Source organism: Mus pahari, chromosome 19, assembly GCF_900095145.1.
Source record: "Mus pahari chromosome 19, PAHARI_EIJ_v1.1, whole genome shotgun sequence".
NCBI lineage: Eukaryota > Metazoa > Chordata > Mammalia > Rodentia > Muridae > Mus > Mus pahari.
The window spans coordinates 40875015-40894642 of record NC_034608.1 but is presented as its reverse complement, the minus strand read 5'-3'; the positions used below and the strand labels follow the sequence as shown (position 1 = coordinate 40894642).

The following is a 19628-nucleotide window of genomic DNA, read 5'->3' as shown; positions in this document are numbered from 1 at the left end:
CTATATTACCAGCTCTACACAAAATATTCCTAAATGTGGGGCACAAATACATTTTCATAAAGTAGCTGATATATTTTCAATCCTATTTAACTAGGAAAGTAGCCCAAAAGACCTGTTAAAAAGCTAAGCCTTTCCAGCCACCTGTTTTGCACACTTAAAACTTTTACCATGGACTTGCTTTAAGTACAATTGTCAGATATTTTGACTAGATACTACATTTCCTTGCCTAAAGCTCCAGTTAGAGAGTGTTTCTGTTGGTAAAGAACGCAGAGGTAACGCCAGTGTTTATCTCACAGGCTCTATCTGTTATCACCATGGGACTAGAGGTCGTTTTAGAGTTTTTCCTCTTGAGTATTACCACAGTTCTTTCTCCTAGGAGAATAGTCTGTTGAATGTTACTAGGCATCTTCGAGCGTTGTTAAGTTTCTGAATATTCTCTCTACTTCCTTTCTGAAAAAGCTAGAAGGTTATCTACAAGGTTTTGCATGTTGTTGTATCCCTTCCAAGAACTAGTAGATTATCCCAGCTTTCTACATGAATTCAAACAATTTGAAACTGACATACTTACTTTAGAAAAGTAGCCAACAAGGTGGCAGCCCTTGACATCATTCTGTGTTAGAACATAGAAAAGAAATGGCTCCACGTCATAATAGAGTGTTTTGTGGTCGAGAAACAACTTTGCCAAGAGACACAGATTTTGACAATAAATGGTACTCACGTTCCCATCAACCTAAAGGAAAAAAACAAACAGACAAAAAGTGATCAGGAAACTGTTCTTTGGTTCTGGAGTCATACATATCAGCTACGCACATCACTAGGCACTGTCTTAGTCTAGCCTAAGAGAAGGTGTCGGTGATCAGGACACACAGCCTAGAGACTAGCCTCTGAAACGGCAGGGTGACAGTACCTGCTGTTCTAAGAAGACCAAATGCATCTTACACTACCCTAACGTCATTGAGCCTGACAGATAAGGTGGGAGGTGAGAGCCTAGATGTGAAATGGCTGTGTTGGTTTCCTAAAAGAATTAACTTCAGCTGACAAGCTTCATTTTCAAAAATATTTTCATTTAACAAAAGATCTGAGTGTAATCGCCTCTGAAATTTACTCACTAGGTAAAGTATGCCAAGACTGGCACAGTACTGTCTCTGCCTACCATGAGGAGGCACAGCCACAGACAGAATTACAGAGAGTATTAAGTCCTGCCACTTGGCAGTGCCAGGCAGTGTCTTAGGTAAGCACCTGGCAAGGGAGACCAAGGTGGCCAAAATCAGGAGCACGGCGCTCTGTCCATCCTGACATCCTGTGTCTTGGGCTGAAGTTTGCTCTTTTATGAAAAGGGTGATGGGTCCTGGGTCCCCATGCGAGTATCCCAAGATACTGCTACACAAAGTGCACTCCTTGATGATCACCCAAACATGACTTCTTATAGAACACAGACCTACTAATATAATGAAATGTCAGGAAGCAATTTGCTGTTGATCATTCTTAAACCATCTGTATAATTCACCTGACATTTCCAACTCCTAAGTGAAGTGCTCCCTTCTGCTGAACTAACTCGCCATCCTCTGAAGGAGACCAAGGAGATTCAGATCATCTAAAAACCTAACACTACAGTAAATAACAGGACCCAACATACATGGACTCAATAGCTGGCATTCAAACCATACAACTGTGGATCAAGAAGTTAAAGACCAATGTTAATGATAACACAGAACCACAGACTCATGTAACACATGCCATCACTGTTACATCCTATTAGGATTGACTAATGATACTAAACACACTTCTGTAAAATATTAGTTTTGAATAATAGAAACACTTTATTACTGTTGTTTTGGTTTTGGTTTTTTTACCCTGAGATTGTAACTCAGGTTGGCCTGGAACTCACTGTGTAGCCCAGGCTGGCCTCAACTTCATGGCAATCCTCCTGCCTTGGCTGTCTGAGATTATAGGTATAAGCCAATATCCCTGGTTTACAAAGCCTTCTAAATGCTGCACTTCACATATTCTGAGAGCTATTTTTATCACATCCTTGCATAATGCAAAAACTGGCTGGCATTTTGTCAAGTGGGATCTCAAAAATCTTAATTAGCAGCATTTTCCCCTTGTAGTGCTATAAAGCATAGTAAGTTAAGATATATCACGACTGGTGTTTTGAGTCAGTAACATCAGAGTATTTATTGTAAGCGCAGGCATATGGACACAGACCGCGGTCCCATCTGGACTGCCCTCTCTGTTCCTCAGACCCATGAGCTATCTGACTTGGCAGTGAGTAAACAACAGATGTAGCACAGAGAGCACTGGGTTTGAAATGGTCAGGAAGACAGGTACTAGACAGCTACCTTACCTCAAAGACAGAAATATTATTCTTTCGGTAAATCTCATTGGCAGGAGGATGGAACCAACCACATTTCTTCATGTGCTGCTGTAGAATAGTTCTACTTTTCATATATTTTAGACAGAACTCACAAAGATACAATTTAGGCAGCCTGCAAATGATAATTAAAATAGGGCTTTATAGTTATAAATCTTCAAACTCTCACGACTCTTAACTCTTCTGTGTCTCATTCCCACCCATGTTAATGAGTGGGAAGAACAGGGCTGGGAGGATAGCTAAGTGGTTAGAGGCACCTGTGGCTGGGCTTGACGACCCGAGTTTGACTCCCCAGACAGACATGGCAAATGGAGAGGAATGCCTCCCACACACTGTCCTCTGACTTCTATGTGTGCCAACCCCCAAACAAAAATAATCAACTTTTAAAAAGTGGAAGAGTGTAGCATTTTTTCCTACGGAAGTAGGAAGGGGACGCCCCAAACTTTAGGTAGCAGCTGCCAACTAAATAGCAGCAGAAGGGCAGAAATGAGAAATCAAGCTACCTAGCTCAGGGGTTTTCCTATTAAACTAAAAATTCCCTATCTTTTTAAGTCAATCAACAGATCTGGAAAAAACCCCACACTGTTACCCCTGGAGAATCTCCAATAAGCAGAATAAAGCTATAAATTCATGGTTCCTTCCTTCTTCATTCCTGTCTTGATTTCAGGGAATAAGCTCTTGGGTACTTACCAGGGGTCAGACTCTGTGCTAGAGACTTACACGTGTGTATGCAGTGCTAGGCAAAGTGGACATGAAGTGTATACTGTAAAATCATACCTTTGAAGTGCTTTTAAGTATGAAATTATAACACTGAATATGATTGGGGAAGTTAAGTTATACTGTATACCACATCCTTTCTGTCCCTAAAATTCTGTTTCTATCCTTCCTTGGTTTAAACAACAACAAAAATAAATAACATTGTATGAAGAAACCCTGTTAGTCAAAAGTTTATTATTTTGGGCAGGGCATGATAGTGTTTGTTTAATCCAAGCATCCAGAGACAGAGGTAGGCATATCTCTGTGAGTTCAAGGCCAGCAAGGGCTATATAGTGAGACCCTAACTAAAAAACCAAAATTATCATGCTGGGCTGGAGAGACAGCTGTGCAATACGGGTGACTTGAGACAGTCTCAGCACTGTGGGGGAATGGTGCTGGGTATTTAGCTCAGTGGTAGAGCACTCACAAGTGCAAAGTTGCCCTGGGTTATGACCCTATCTATAAAAATAAATATAAAAAACAAAAGCTAGGTGTGGTGGTGTCTTTAATCCCAGCACTTGGTAGGCAGAGGCAGATAGATCTCTGAGTTCCAGGCCAGCCAAGTTTACATAGCAAGACCCTGTTTCAAACCAACCAACCAACCAACCAAAAAAAAAAAAAAAGAATCACAAAAAGGACAGAAAACTAAACCAAAACAAAGAACAAGTTAAAAACTCAGGAAGTGCTGGTTTGTATCTGAAATCGGTTGTCACAGCATTCCTATGGTGAGACAGAAGACTAACTGCCCAGAAACTTTTGGGTCAGCTAGTCCGAAATACAGAGCCAGCAACAGAAACAAAAGACCTTGCTTCAACAAGGTGGAAGGCAAGACTACAAAGTTGTTTCCTGGTCTGCACATTTGTGGCATAGCACACACATGTATACATGCACGCGCACACACACACACACACACACACATGCTCGCATGCACAGACATGTACACGCACACATACTCCCACCCCTCTTAAATGTATTTAAAGATGCCGAGCAGGAACACCACAACTTAGCATAACTTTGTCTATAAAATAAAAAGTGAAGAGGACAGAAGGGCCAGAGACATATCCATCCTATAAGGTATCTCTTAAATGAAGCGAAAGTCAGTTACAGATGCTACCTGTAATATGTCATATGGCTGTACGCACCAGACAGAAAGTGAGTCCACATCCTACTTCAGGCACCTATAAGACATATTGTCCTGAATATATGTGCTGGACCCAGGTCTGCAAATGGAGATAGAAATTCTCACTCCACAGTTAGTGCAGAGACACTGAGTTGGTTGTAAAGCCGACAGGTGAGCTACCCACGCTATTAGTCTACAGCAGCAACTTTTACTTTCTTGTCTTCCACGTTACCACATCACTCAACAGCTAAGGCACTGAAAGCCCTGTTTGGTTTCTTCTTCAATAACAGATCGTGCAAATCTGGTTCTAGCAGTACTCTCATGGTCTGCTTCAAACCAACACAGGAAGACAAGTAAAGGGAAGCAGGGTTTCTCAAGCCACTCTATTCCATGGGAATCAGCCTTATTAAGACCTCAGCATGACCTCACAGGAAGGGTGAAGCTGATCTCGGAGCAGTTTGAGCGAGGCTGCCCATGATGGTGATTTCTTCACTGGCATCCATGTTTTACAGTGGAGCGTCCCTGGTGTTTCTTTACTCTGGTTTACCGTGTGTGTGAACCGGGGAAACATCACTAGTACACTAGGCATAATTAATACTTAGATGTTATGCAGCACACCCTAAAGCACAATCCTATCATCCCTGCTAAACTTTTTCTCTCAGGATTCTTTCTTTTTGGTTTGCTACAAAGTTTTTATATGCCATGAGACTTGGAATTTGTTTTAAAGGTGTTTAGCAAGAAATCAATCTAGAGGCAATCTAGTGTAAAACAGTAGGAAGAGACCACCAACTGTGTTAAGAATGGAGGCTTACCATGTGGAAAAGGTATGATCTCTGGAGAGGGCTGGGAGGTGAGAGTGCTTGCCATGCACGACCAGGACGGAGCTCAGGTCCAGAACCACAGAGCTACCTGGTGGGGCTAGTAGCCCACCTGATACTTCAGCTAGTGGCAGGGGACCCCCTGGCAAGATGGCTAGTGAAGCTAGCTGGACAAGTGAGCTGGGTTTGACTGAGAAGTCCGGTCTCAAAAGGGTGAGGTGAATTCGTCACACAGTAGATTCCCTACATCAACCCTGGGTCTCTACACACACGTGCACACTGGTGCATATGCGCCCACGCACACATGTGAACATACATACACAAAGGCACATATACCACAAACACATTTTTAACAGTCTAAAATCTCTAGGCATTTTACTCAACTCAAATTAAAAAGAACTCAGAAGAAAATCCACACAACTCAACTGAGTAGATGTATTTAGTTTCTAAAAGCATAACTGTAAGAATAAAAACAAGGACAGAAAACAACACCTGTAACTACTAAAGACACTATTAAACTGCTGGGTATTTCTCATGGAGAACTAAAGAAATTACAAGGAATAAGGAAACATACAGGAAATGTCTGAGATTTGCCATAAGGAAGAAAGCTATACAGTTCCTACCCTGTCTCTTTCTGCCTTTTATTATACTGGGGGGAGGGGGGTGTTTTCTGTTGACAATATTTACTCCTTCATTGAACCAGCCCCCCTCACAAACAGTTCTAGTAACAATTTTATCAAAATACATGGCAAAAATTTCACACATACTTTCAATGTCTTGTAAGACAAAAGTATGTAACTGCATTCTCATCATCTCTTGCAAATATGAGAACTGGTTCTCTCCAGCCACTCCTTCCCTGAGTAGAAGAGCCATGGTGCATGTGGTTTCAATTTATCTGCACTACAATCTCTGGACAGCTGACAGATTAATACGTGTGATGAGCTTGCTTTAAAGTGGTGGTAATAGGAACTGAAGAGATGGCTTAGAGCAGGTAAAATAACCTAGGGTTTAATGGCTCGGGCCCACATGGTGGAAGAAAAGAGAAAACGGATCCCCATGGTTTGTCCACTGATTCCTACACATGTGCTGGGACACACACACACAAACACACACACACACAAATGGATCATATTTGAATATAATTTAATCTTTTCTTTAAAAAGTCAACTTAAGAGTTATTACTCATGATACTACCTTAAAGATAATATCACTGAGTCAATGTAATATGGTTTAGAGTTCTTAAAATAGCTTTGGAGTATCCGACAAGGACATCTAAAGCTAGCTAGAGAAATGGCTGTTAAAGTACACTGCTATCATGGACATTTTAAAGTTTTTCATGTATAAAATATGAACTGGATGAAACACTACTAGACACCTTCTAGTTCTAAAGTCTTATGGAATCAAAACATACCTTGAGTATTCTTGAGGATACGGAGAGGAATACCAGGTGTGGATTTCATACTTCCCAAACTCAATGACAGAGGGACAGCGGACTTGTGGATCAGGGGGCCCGGTTACTCCGACCTTCTGTACAGTCAAGAAAAACATTACACAAGTTAGCTAATTTAAATAGACTGACCTAACAACAACAAAACATTAATAATACTAATGCCCAGCATCTAAACATCTTTCTGGACTCACAAGAGAACAACGAGAAGTCGAGCAGAAGTCAACAAATCGTAAAGTGAGCTGTATATTTAAATAGCAGGCTCACATAAAGAAAGTGCTGGCAAACCTCTTAAACCGTCTGTAGTTGGTATTACCGAGTTTTCTGTCTAGAGACTGGATACTTTCCTCAACTAAGCTTAATACTTTGACGACTTTTATTAAATAAACTGCTGGGTTAAGAGAACAGGGTGTTGAATACTCCTGCTAGCTAGCAACAAAACAAACGCCCTGCACTGAACCTATAAGCACCACAGAAAACAAACCTCTGCTGACTTGGGAAAGTAATAAAAAAGAGTATGACAAAGCAAGTACCAAAAAAGTCTTCAATTTGTACCACATGTGATTTTCATCATTAGGAGCTGTGCAGTTTGATAGAACAAAATCACATTGTTTTTTTAAACAAAGGCCAATCTTTTCCTACTATTTATAAATAGAAATGATCTCAACATTCCTCCCCTGTAATAATCTAAAGTGTATCAAGAAATAAGTGGTGTTTGTAGCCTTGATGATTTTTCTACACCAAAGGATCAAATACAAACTACTTCTAAAAGGTTTAAAACATTAAATTCAAAGGCCAACTCTTTTTTGTTTGTTTGTTTTTCGAGACAGGGTTTCTCTGTATAGCTCTGGCTGTCCTGGTACTCACTTGGTAGACCAGGCTGGCCTCGAACTCAGAAATCCGTCTGCCTCTGCCTCCCAAGTGCTGGGATTAAAGGCCTGCGCCACCAGGCCCGGCTCAAAGGCCAACTCGTTTACTCTTCATACAACCAAACAACAAATTCATATATACATGTATGTGTTCATCATGGGCATTTTATAAATACTGGCTCACCTAAAAAAAGATGATAGAACTACAATTTACGCTGACCAGATAGAAGTATTTAATAGCTCCTCATCCAAAAAAAAAAAAAAAAAAAAAAAAAAAAAAATCGAAATTATCTTTCAATGTTTCGTTTTTAAAACCACTGAGAGATTAAAAATCCTCTCTTTGGAATCCATACATACACATACAACAAAACTACAAAGCTAAAGACTCATATTCTAAGTTTTGTTGAAAATCATTAATAAGAAATTAACCTCGTCACCACACCTGATTGGCAATTCCCTCCTTCCCCTTTCCTAATCATCCCCTTTCCTTAGAGGCCAAGGGACTCATCTCAGGTTTCTCACTGGAATACAGCCAAGTGAGACCAAGCTCTTCCTGAGACGCCTTAAAACAAAAGATGATTATCTTCTGTCTAAAACTCACTGTATCACCAGTGAGTTCCAGGACTCCTCCAACCATTAAAAACAGTACAGAAACACACCAAAAACAATTAAAATGCAATTTTGTAAAAAGATTTTAAAAAGCTGATCTGTAACTGGATTCTAAGTATTCTAATTTATAAAGTAAGATCTTTTCATCCATCTTTGCACTTCACAACAACAGTGGTCATTTAGGAAAATAGAATAACCCAATACCAGAACCCCAAACTACCTTCCTGAAGTCCGGATTAAACAGGAAGTATAAAAGCTAGAACATGCACCTGTTGTGATGCAGCCTGCCATGGGAGAGTCCTCCCATCAGCCCTGCAGTGCTCCTCCAGTCGGATACCCGATGAGAACGTGGAGACCCAGTTCCAGTATAACTGTTTACACATCACCACAGGTAAGAGCCAGTCTCTGCCGACACACACCTTTACCTGTGGCGCCGTGCAGTGCTCTGGCACATGCGCTCAGGCGCGTATGCACTCCACCCCCACCCCACCCCACCCCAATTCCCCTGTGTAGCCTTTAGAGGAAGGATTTTCCACTCGCTCAGGCTTAAAGTCAACAGGCTCTACCTGAGGAAGCAACTCCGCACACACTCACTCATTCACTGGCATCTTGCCCTATCAATTACTGAATTTCTACAAGGTCATCTTAAAATTTTCTGATCCTTGGCCCACACCTCCTGTGTTCTGGAATTATAGGTGTGTGCCATCACTATCTGATCTTATGTGGGACCAAACAAGGACTTTGTGCACTGTAGGCAAGCACTCTTACCAACTGAGGTAAATACCCAGCCTAAGGAAAATCAACCTCAAGCAGAGTCTAATCTTGCTATTTTATGTGAGGGCTTCCCAACCTGTGGTCTGTGTCTGCGGTTTCACCTGTGTGATCCTTAGTCATCCCCTAGTCAGAGCGAACTTAGCTCCTCAACTTTATTCCTCTCACCCTGACAGTTCCTAGGCAAATCCCTGTGTCACGCTTCTTACAGTCTTGTAGATCATTACTTTGAAAACATCTTCCTTTCTATGTATCTTCTGAACACAGCCACACAATGCAGACAGACAAAGAAGCCCTGTTAAAATCTGCACTGCATTCTTCCCTTCTCTCTAGTACCCATGTGTATTTTGTGGTTAGGATTGTTTGCCATTCACATCGCTGATGAGACTGAAAGCTCCTGAGTCAATGCTCAATACAAAGCCAGGCACTTACATTTACCTGTATGGTCAATACAAAGCCAGGCACAAGCATTAAACCAGAATTTCTTTTCATTTCCACCTAATGATTTAAACATACAATATCTAGCTGTTTATGTCCTTCATGCAAGATATAAGCTTACTAAATTACTGTGGGGTATCCTTTGACTTGGGGGGTCTCCACCAGTCCTCAGAATCCGTCCTCACGTCTGCTTACTGTGCTGTATGCTGTGTGAAGGACAGTGAAGAGCTGGGTGTGGTGCTTAGCACTGATTACCAACCTGACCGGATCTGGAATCATCACATGCCTCTGGCTGTGCCTACTCAACATTTCCAGACAGGTTTAACTGAAGAGGAAGCCCCCACTCAGATTGTGCAAACCCTCTCAATAGATGGCCTCAAACTAAAGAAGCCAGAGACAAACAGTGGTGTTGCCTGTCTGCCTTTGCGTCTTCCTAAACGTGAGGCTCATCAAGGTGATGGCTGCTATAATCCTCCCCTGACAGCAGACTCCAGGTTCTTCACCTTTCCAATGCAGACTGTCTATGAGGAAATACAAATCTTCTAGACATTTAATTCCACACTGGGACTGCAGAAGTATCCAGATTCACAGACTGAACAGCCACCAGCCTGCACATGACCACTACTAATCTATGCAACCCCTACTGTGTAAATCCCTTTGTGGTACACATGCACATGCACACGCATATATACACCATAGTCTATTTGGGCCATTCTTGTGTAGAACTTCACCTATTTCCCAGAGACACACACATACTATCTGCCATATTATTATTATGCTTTGTCCTGGAGCTCAGCAGTACCTCACAGTCATGGTTTTCTTCATGTGCCTATTAACACCTATTGTACTATTCTTCCCAGCAGAAACATTCACCCATTAAACAAAGCCTTGACTTCAGGCTCACCATTCCGTTTATGGCAGTAAATAAAGACAAACTGCCTGCTCTGAAGGCGCTTTAACCCTAGAAATGAATAAACTCAAATTGTGTATGCTAGTGCAAGTCTTTACCCAGCTCTTAGAAGACTGAGGCAGGCTTTGAATTCAAGGTCAGGCTTGTCTACACAGTAAGTTCCGGGCTAGCCAAGGCTACATGGTGAGACCCTGTCTCAAAATAAATAAATAAAATAGATTCGAGAGATGATAAGCACTATGTAGGAAAACTAGCAGGAAAGGGGTGGTTAACACAGCGGGGAGCTAACAATGGTTTACCGTTAGTTTGTGATGGCCTCTCTGGAATATGTGCCCTAGAGGAAGTAACCAGTCAATCAACTAGTCGTGTGGACATGAGAACACAAGACTGGGTTTGGTGTATCTGAGGAAAAAGGTGTCTGGGACTGGTAACACTGGGCAAGGGAGGAGGGGAAGCAGCCAGGGACCTAACCCTTCAAGATAAGGATATAGATATTGGTTTGTTAAAAATTCTACCTAGGGCTAAGAGATACTGGACGTATTCTGAGCAGAAAGGTGGCACAATTCAACTGAGGTTACAAAATAAGTTACTCCTCATAAAGAACAAAACATGAGACTAAGGCAAGGCAGCAAGGGAAGAGTGGAGGCCAGAGGCATTCTGGAGACTATGGTAATACCCAAAGCCAAATGATGGTAGCTTTGAACCAGCAAGTAGCAGTTATATCCTGGATATATTCTGAATCTGCCAATGGCTCCAATGTGGTGTATAGGCAAGAATGCAAAGGAACCAAGAACACCACCTGTTTGTGTATGCAAATATACAGACATGAACACTGCCATGGTTTGGCTCTTAAATGTTTCCCCAAAGTCAGCTGATGACACTACTGGGAGATGAAAGAACCCTTAACACTTGAGGCTTAGAGGAAGGAAGATGGGTCATTGGCACACCTTTGAGGGATTACCAGGACCCAGGTCCCTGCCATTCTCTTTTTCTTGACCTCCATGTCATGTGCTTTTGACTATGATGTACTACTATCTTTAAACCTAAAGAGTTTTTACCTATACAACAAAAGACCATGAAATGAGTCCAAATGAATCTCTTCTTTGGGGGTTGGAGAATTAGCTCAGCAGCAGAGGACCTGGGTTTCATTTCCAGCACCTACATGGCAGCTTACGATTTTCTGTAACTCCAGTTCCAGGAAACATGCATATGGTATACAGATTTACATGCAGGTAAAATACTCATACATATAACAAACAATAACAGTAAAATATCTAACTTTACTTATTAATACAGTAAGGAAATAGAGTATGCTCCCTTAATACTGGAAACCAAAGCACTGTACTTCTGGGCAAAGCATAAGCAGCTGCAGTTGGGAAGGAATTCCTAACAGGGAGAGCCCCGCATCTGCACAGAGCACATCTGTCTCACCGTAAGCTCCACTCCTGTCTTACCCACACACACTCAGCTGCTTGCTCTCCTTCACAGTCCCTGACTGTCTGCCTCCATATACGTTTACCTGCAGTGCTTGCTCTTGGATATCACGAAACAATTCCATATCTCTTTCAGTCATGATTTCTTGGCTCCCAAAAAGCCGCTCCTCATTTTCCTGTTTGCTTCCCCAGCCGTCCTGATTGTCTGCACATAAAGAAAGGACTCACATGTTACTTGTACTGTCTTCAGTTTAATAAACCTTTCAGTCTGCAGACCTTAACATTACTTATGTTCTACCGAAAAAAGGACAGCATTAAATTGACTCTTAGAAACATTACTCAAGTATTAAGAATCTGTCCTTCCTTCTGATAAAAAACCCAATTTGTCTTAAATTTTCCTAAAAATATGACATAACCAAATTTAAATTCATTAAAAGATTAATTTCAACAGAAAGAACAAGAAAAGGGTCTAAGGAGCAGAAATGTTATTTTGAAAGTGTGACTATTGACACTTTTAGCAGGAATTTAATGTGTCAACAATCACCACACGGACTTCAAAAGAACTATGTTAACTGATACCAGGAAAGACTGACTCCCCTCACATTCTGGGTGCCCTGTTAAAGCACAAACTCCACAAACCTGAGGACCACAGATGAGAATCCTCTGGGTAAGTATGAAAAATTATGATAGTCATCCACTAAATGATGGCTCTTCCTCAACTGGGCAAAATAATTAGTAATGAGGGGAGTATGGGGATTATGCAGATCATTATCCTTTGCATTTGAAGATGACACTGCTGGTGACCTCCTCTGTGAGTCTGGCTGAAAAGACCAATCAGTGACAGTTCTCTTTTCAAATTGACAGCAGAGACTGGCTCTGTGAATCATTTAGTACAAGAAGAAAAAGAAGACAAAAACTCAAGGATGACAACATTTTCAACTGAAAAGACAGTACAGTCTAACGTAACCAAGTAGCTGTAATGCCCCCTAGTGTACGACACAGATGGATGCGGGCACAGACTAGCACTGCATTCCGTGACACTGTATAAAATGATGTACAAATTGGTTCTTAATGTTTACAACGCATAGGTAAATAGAGCGCCTATTAAACTACACCAATGATTGGAGTTTAATGTTAGTTCTCTCCATATTTTTTATACATTTGCTAGGACAGCATCTAGTTCTAAGTTCCCAGCAGATTCTTTTAATAATCCATTTTCAGTGGATTCCATTCCAATGAAAATCTTAGAAATCCTTTTGCAAGTCTGATATAAATGGACTTTGCGTATTTCTGGATAACCGTGCTCCAACTGAAGCTAATTCGCAATCTAACATGGACGGTCTTGGTGTGCACAGTTCCGACTAGCACTCTGACGAGAGCCAAGTCAGTCAGTTACAAAGCAGAGGGTCAGAGAGGGATGAGGGCCTCCCCGCCTGGACCAATCATCCAGTCACATGTGCAGGAATGAAGCAGCAGATAACACAACCACTTGTTCATGGGACATTTGAGAAGGAAAACCAAAATTAAATTCTCTTGCAGTAGGTAAGACCTTAAAACTTAAAAACAAAACAAAACTTTATTGGAGAGGAGGGGATATATTATGTCAGGATATATTAAGTGAGAGAAGAATAATTTAAAAGATAATAATGTTAAAATCTGTATTCATAACTTCATTGTTTTAAACAAATTCAACTCTCATGAAATAAAAAATAAATAAAATAAGACAACAATAACAACAACAACAAAAACCCTTTCCTGTAGTAAGATCCTGAAACTTTGGTCCCTATGACCCAGTTTGTTCTGATTTTTTCAAATTTTCTCAGAGCTCTTTCAACTCCATGACATGACTATTTTGTCTTATACAAAAGAGACCATTTATCGCCTTTAGTCTCTGACTTGAATTATCTACCATACTACTGAGCCCTTTCCATATGTAGTTCCTATTTTGAAGGGCTGGAAATCAGGCTAAACATAGGCTATCAGGCTGGCGCTATACAGGAAGCAAGCCCCTTCCCTCACTGCTTAATATATCTAAACTTACATTTCCAAGATACGAAGTAGAAAATCATACATATCCTGCTTATATTTTAGTCTTTTCTGTATATTTAAATGAACAACAGTTTAACCATGTCTGCTCTTTCTAATGTCCTTGCAGGAATAAAGCAAAAGCCATGGTGCTTCAAGTGCCACCACTCTGCAGCTTCACCTCAGCTCTAATCCCTGACCCAGCACCACCTGAGTATGGACCTTTAATACATTCTTCTCTATCAATGTTGAGTTTGTCACGGTCTCACTATGTATTCCAGGTTGGTCTTGAACATGTGGTCTTCCTGCCTCAGACTCCCCAGTGCTATGATTTCAGGTCTGTACCTTGAGGCTTGTCCATAATTTTTACAATGAACTATTCTATATGACTAGTATTAAAGCAAATAATACACTTTATTATAATGTGTTTGTTTCTAAGCTTGGTCAAACTTTTACCTGCGGGCCAATCTGAAGTACTTGGTTTCCTGTTGCCCTTTTTCCTGACTCTGTATTGCTCAGAGTAGTCTACCACTTCCCCTCGGGCTTTCCGCCCATCAGGAGAAGGGGTGAAGAATTTGGTAAGGCCATCAATGAGCCCTTTGGTTTTCTTGTTGAACTTCAAGGGGGCATTGTTATCTCTGCAGAAGTCCAAGCCATCTATCCGCTCTAAATAGCCTTCTTCTGATGATGATGCAGACTGGCTGGAGACAGTGATTTTACGTTTCCGACCCCTTCCAGGACCAGTTCGAACTTTGCTAAAGGGACCTTTTGATCTAAAGAATCAAATAGAAAAAAATATATGACTATTAAAAAGAAATCATCATAAGCTTTATATTAATATAAAACATAAACTTAAAATCAATCTGTAGCTTTATTTTTTAAATATACTTATATTAAACTTCTAGCACTCAGAAGGCAGAGACAGGTGGGTCTCTGTGGTGAGATCAGGCAAGCCTGGTCTATATAGCAGATTTCAGGACAGCCAAAACTGCACATTGAGACCTTTGCAAAAAGAACAGAACAAGAGGGAGGGGGAGGGGGAAGGGAGAAGGGGAGGAGGGGGGTAAGGAGGAAGGGAGGAAGGGAGGGAGGGGAAAAGAAAAAAATATATAAACTATAAACAGTAATGTTATCTTAGAACCATCTCACTCCAGGAAACCTAGCTTACAGTGGGAAGTTCGAACCCTAAAGCAGAATTTCAAACACACGTTCACACCATTTGTTACTAATATGTATCTAGGACAAACCACATCTCTCTGGTACACGAATTAAATCACTGAATAATTCTGTGACTGCTGTACGAAAGAGTTATGCTTTTAACTCTAAAAACAAAGACAGGTTTACTTTCTGAATATCACATCAAAAGATCACGTGAAGGCAAATCAAGGCTCCTTATAAGATGAAAACACAGACCAAGACGCTGGTTCTAAACTGTCAGGTGCTCACTTATTTCTGTTATATCACCTTCAAGATAGTGATATATAGAAAAGATACATAAATAGATTTGAGACGAAAAAGAGGTTTACAGATTTAAAACATTTTTATATGACCAAAAGTGAACTTCTATAAAAGTTTTCTTATAAGACAGAAAGCTACTAAAACCTGACCTCCTGAAATTATTGTTTGCCAGTCTACAGTTTGCAACTTTTTTGCTAGCCGATGAAAGCATGCCCCAGAGAACACAACATTGAGACTTATCACCTCAGTCAGACCTTACCCAGCCGTCTGCCTATGTCTACTGATAAACACCTCAGCCTGCATCCAAAAGACCCCCACAAATGCAGTTTGCAGTTTTTGTGCTATTCCACATAAGCAGTGACATAAGGGAAAGGTTAAACATCACAGTTGGGTGCCAGACTTGGGTTTTAAGCCCAACTCAACACTTAATGTAGAACTTTTATGAAATTAATTTCTATATGCCTTAACTTCTACTTTTGAAAAATAAGAGAAACAGCTGCCGCAACACTCCACTAGGTTGCAGGGAAACTTGAATGACTGAACGTAAGAGGCACTTAGAGCAGGGTCTACATGGTACTTTATTAAGGGCTAGTAAAATTAGCATGTCACATCAAAGTGCCAGTTCTAATAATGGACTCTTCTGTCATAAAGAAAACAAGTGACTCCTACACTATAGAGACAGCCCTATCCTTTTCTCCCCTCACCTTGCCATAAGTACAACTTACACCGTGTTTTGTTTCTTTAACCTGTTTTTTGGACGTCCTATTGGATTAGCATAGCGCCGTTTTATCTGTGCCGCCTTCTTTTGTAGAAGTTTCCGTCCTTTTTTCCTAGGTCGGCATATCTGACATATCCACATACCTGTAAAAGAATAAAATTCTATACAAAGCCATAGCTACAAATATACTGAAAGGTCTCATATATCCCAAGCCCTCAAGGTTGGTTTAAGAACTATGTGAGAATCTAATGACATGCTGCTGGGAAAGAAAAAAGAAGCCAGAGAAACATATACAGATAAATACCTATGAACAGCTCAAAGAACTCATATACACCCTCGAAGCAGGTGGCCATTGATTCTCCATCAAAAGTCTCTGCTCTAGCCAGGTGTGGTGGCACACACCTTTAATCCTAGCACAGGGAGGTAGACCTCTGTGAGTTCTGGGAGAGCCAGAGCTACACAGAAACACTGTGTCTCAAAAGAGGGTTAGGGGGAATTCTGTTCAAGTAGGTCCCAGACACTAGCATCTAATTACTAGCCTATAAATAAGTAACAGCAGTTATTTATGTCAGAATTTCACTTAGTCAGTTTAGAAAGAATGGTGGACTTAAGATCTGCATAGGCAAGAAAGATTGACAGTTGCTAGTTAGTGGGCAAAAGGGAAAACCAATCAGGTTTCATTACAACGGCAATTAAGTCATCAAAGTAACATTACTGTACTAAGGAGTATCAGTACTATCTATCTGTTGTGATACAATAGGATGCACAAAACTCACTGTCCTGAGAAATGGAAGGGTTTCTGAAGGAACAGACTAGTACTCTCCAAACCTGTCAAAGTTTGGAAAGACAGAGTCTGAGTAATTACCACAGGCTGAAGACAATCGAAGCAGCATGACACTGAGTGTGAGCTCCTAAACAGATCCTGAGGATTCTAATGAGGCCTCTAGACTATGGTTAATCACATCCACACTGGCTTGCTGGATTCTGTGTCTTATGGCTTTTGTAGAACAGTAATAATAGGGGGCCAGTAAGGAATCTATGTACCCTTGTTGTACCTGCTTTCTCTAGGTCTGAAATAAAGTCTTTCCTGCCTTATGCTATTGGGGGGGGGGGGTTCGAGACAGGGTTTCTCTGTATAGCCCTGGCTGTCCTGGAACTCACTTTGTAGACCAAGTTGGCCTCGAACTCAGAAATCCGCCTGCCTCTGCCTCCTGAGTGCTGGGATTAAAGGCATGTGCCACCACTCCCAGTTTCTATTATAACTTTTATAGAAGTTAAATGTACAGGAGAAACTCATATGGAAACCTTTGAAAGATTCTGAAGACTGTCTCAATTCAAATAAATGCAAAGGACAGGTAAAGAGGGTTATTCAAACAGATTTAGGGTGTTTCTAGAGGTGACAACAGGATGTCATAAGAGGAACTAAAGGAAGACATATAGATAGCTGTAAACTATGGCTGAGTCTCTTTCTACCTCTAAGCAGATATTACCACATACCTCACAGGTGTTACACTACACTCGTTATCCTATAACACTAGGTATTTATAAGTATTACACCATACCTGTTACCCTACAGGTGTTACACTATCTGTGTTATCCCACAGCTGTTTTTTACTTAGGGAACATACAGATCAAAAGCAGGAGTTGAAATAGAACCTATGGAAATGGAACATGGAAAACAGGGGTTCCAACTGAACTGAAATAGTCTCTGCCACCAGAACCCACTGGGTTATTTCTCTGAATGTTTTTTTTTTCTTTCCAAAATGTGAAACAGGGTCACGAAAAGTTAGTTAGATTGGCCTTGAACTCACTTGGTTCAGGCAAGCCTTAAATTTTTGATGCCCGTCTCTCAGAATCCCCAGAAGAGGGCAGTATAGGTCTATGCCACCAGACATGGCTTGACATTTTCTTTTATAAGAAGTATGATTATATGACCAAACAGTGCTCCATGGAGAACTAGTAAGCAAAAGGCAGTTAAACCCCAGAAACACCTCTCAAGGATTGGCTGTCAAGAGAACCCAACAGCACTAACTGCTCCTCTTATGATCTGCATACTTACCTGGTCATAAATCATTTGTCTAATTTCTTTTAAGTTTTAAATACATCAGGCCTGAGGCTAGAACCCTGAAAAGTGCTGAGTAGTGCTAAAACCACCATAACCTAATACAGTTGTTCTATTTCCTCCTGAGCCTCTTGCTAGAGACAAGCAAGTACTTCGACAGAAAGCACCCTTCTCAGACACTGCAGTGCTGACAAAGAACAGGCATGTTAACCAGCCTTAACGGAAAGCAGAGCCTGTCTTTAACATGCCAGCTGGCTTTTAATGATACAATCTCAAAATGAGAATCAATTACTTTTCATCTTAACAGAAGATAAACTGTAGCTCCACTAGCGCCCTTTCAGTTTGATTTCAGAAGGAACGTCTCACCTTTTGGCATCCGTGTGAGTGGTGGGTCACAACACTCCATGTGAAAACCTCGGTCACATGAGTCACAAAAGAGCATGTTATCCTTTAAAAAAAAGAAGAAGAAAGAAAGAAAGGAAAAGGAAAAGATATTTCTGCTTAACCTTAAGAGACAGAAAAATTTTAGGACTTATCAAACCTGGGAAACTTCAAAGATATTATAATATTAAAAACTTTCTTTAATTAGTATTATCTCCGTAAGCAGTCTAAGTTAGGAGAAATCATTGGTGAAGAACTACCAGTTCAATATTTTCTAGCACAGTCATAGTCAGGTAAAAGTTAACCCTGGTCTGTTGTGATAAAAATGAACAAGGATAACTTGTAATTAACAAAAAAATTTCATAAATCAATGTCTCTGTACTGCTCAAATTGGGAACTTTCTTGAGAATAGTTTAGTATCTCTGCAAACACATGATCAAGTTGCTTTACAAATTCCCCAGTCTACATCCACGTGAACAGTATTGCAAATGAACAGCATCTACCTGGAAAGGCACTGAATGGAGCAGTCGGGGAGGCTGAGATACTCACTGCGTTTTTGCCTTGGTCACGACAGGAGCTGCATGTTTTACACTCAATGCACTGCCACCGCAAGGCCTTCACTCTCACTGTTAGCTCTGCAGAGAACTTTAAACACGACGGATGACCTAGCAAGAGTGAAAGAGATTCAGTTATGAAAATCAACTAAACAAATGGTACAAAAAGGTAATTAAGCTAACTCTATCAGAGAAAGCAAGATACTCCTGGAAGCTTGCCACACAGTGTGCTATCAAAACTTGGCTCTCCAAGTCAGATTTCCTAAAACCAAATTAATGTATCTGCCCACATTGTAAGTATAAAAATCATGTCCGAACCTGTCTTGAGCCTGTACCAAAGTACTGTTTGTACATGTGCTGGTATTTATATGAATACAAATATGCCCCAGTCACAAATAAGCCAAGCACACAAAACTTGATTTACACATTATTTTGTATGTAATATCCTACAAACTAGAACTGTAAATGCCCTAAAGGAGTGTAATGCATATTTACACCCACTCGAGTATCATTTAAAAAAATCAAAAATTATTTGCTGATACAGACATGTATGTCACAATGGGCATGTAGAAATTAGAGGACAATTGAGTAGAGTCAACTCCTTTCTACCTCAACAAGGGTCTGAGGAATCGCTAGACTTCCGGGGTGATCATCTTTACCTGATGAGCCATCTTACCAATCCATATCATATTTATTATTATACTACTTATTTACTCACCGTGTGAGCACATACATGCATACTCAAAGGACAGTTTGCAAGAGCTGGTCTCCCTCTTTGCCATGTGAGTCCTAAGCATCGCACTCAGGTTGCCTGCCCTAAGCATCATACTCAGGTTGCCTGTCCTAAGCATCATACTCGGGTTGCCTGTCCTAAGCATCATACTC

At 40.8% G+C, this 19628-nt stretch overlaps 1 protein-coding gene across 4 annotated transcripts in view; it reads right to left on the bottom strand.

Moving 5' to 3' along the window:
- The window catches only part of Kat6a (lysine acetyltransferase 6A), an 84306-nt gene that overhangs the window by 16990 nt on the left and 47688 nt on the right, over positions 1–19628 (bottom strand). For 2 of the 4 annotated variants that reach the window (XM_021219568.2, XM_021219570.2), the window contains exons 5-12: positions 18739–18854; positions 18175–18256; positions 15754–15889; positions 14027–14343; positions 11632–11750; positions 6480–6595; positions 2348–2489; positions 569–730 (exon numbers count right to left, since the gene is read on the bottom strand). In XM_021219568.2, the coding sequence (XP_021075227.1) occupies positions 569–730; positions 2348–2489; positions 6480–6595; positions 11632–11750; positions 14027–14343; positions 15754–15889; positions 18175–18256; positions 18739–18854 (1190 nt within the window). Of the gene's footprint in view, positions 1–568; positions 731–2347; positions 2490–6479; positions 6596–11631; positions 11751–14026; positions 14344–15732; positions 15890–18174; positions 18257–18738; positions 18855–19628 lie in introns of those variants that run through there. The other 2 variants (XM_029532146.1, XM_029532147.1) reach the window with 2 other exon arrangements.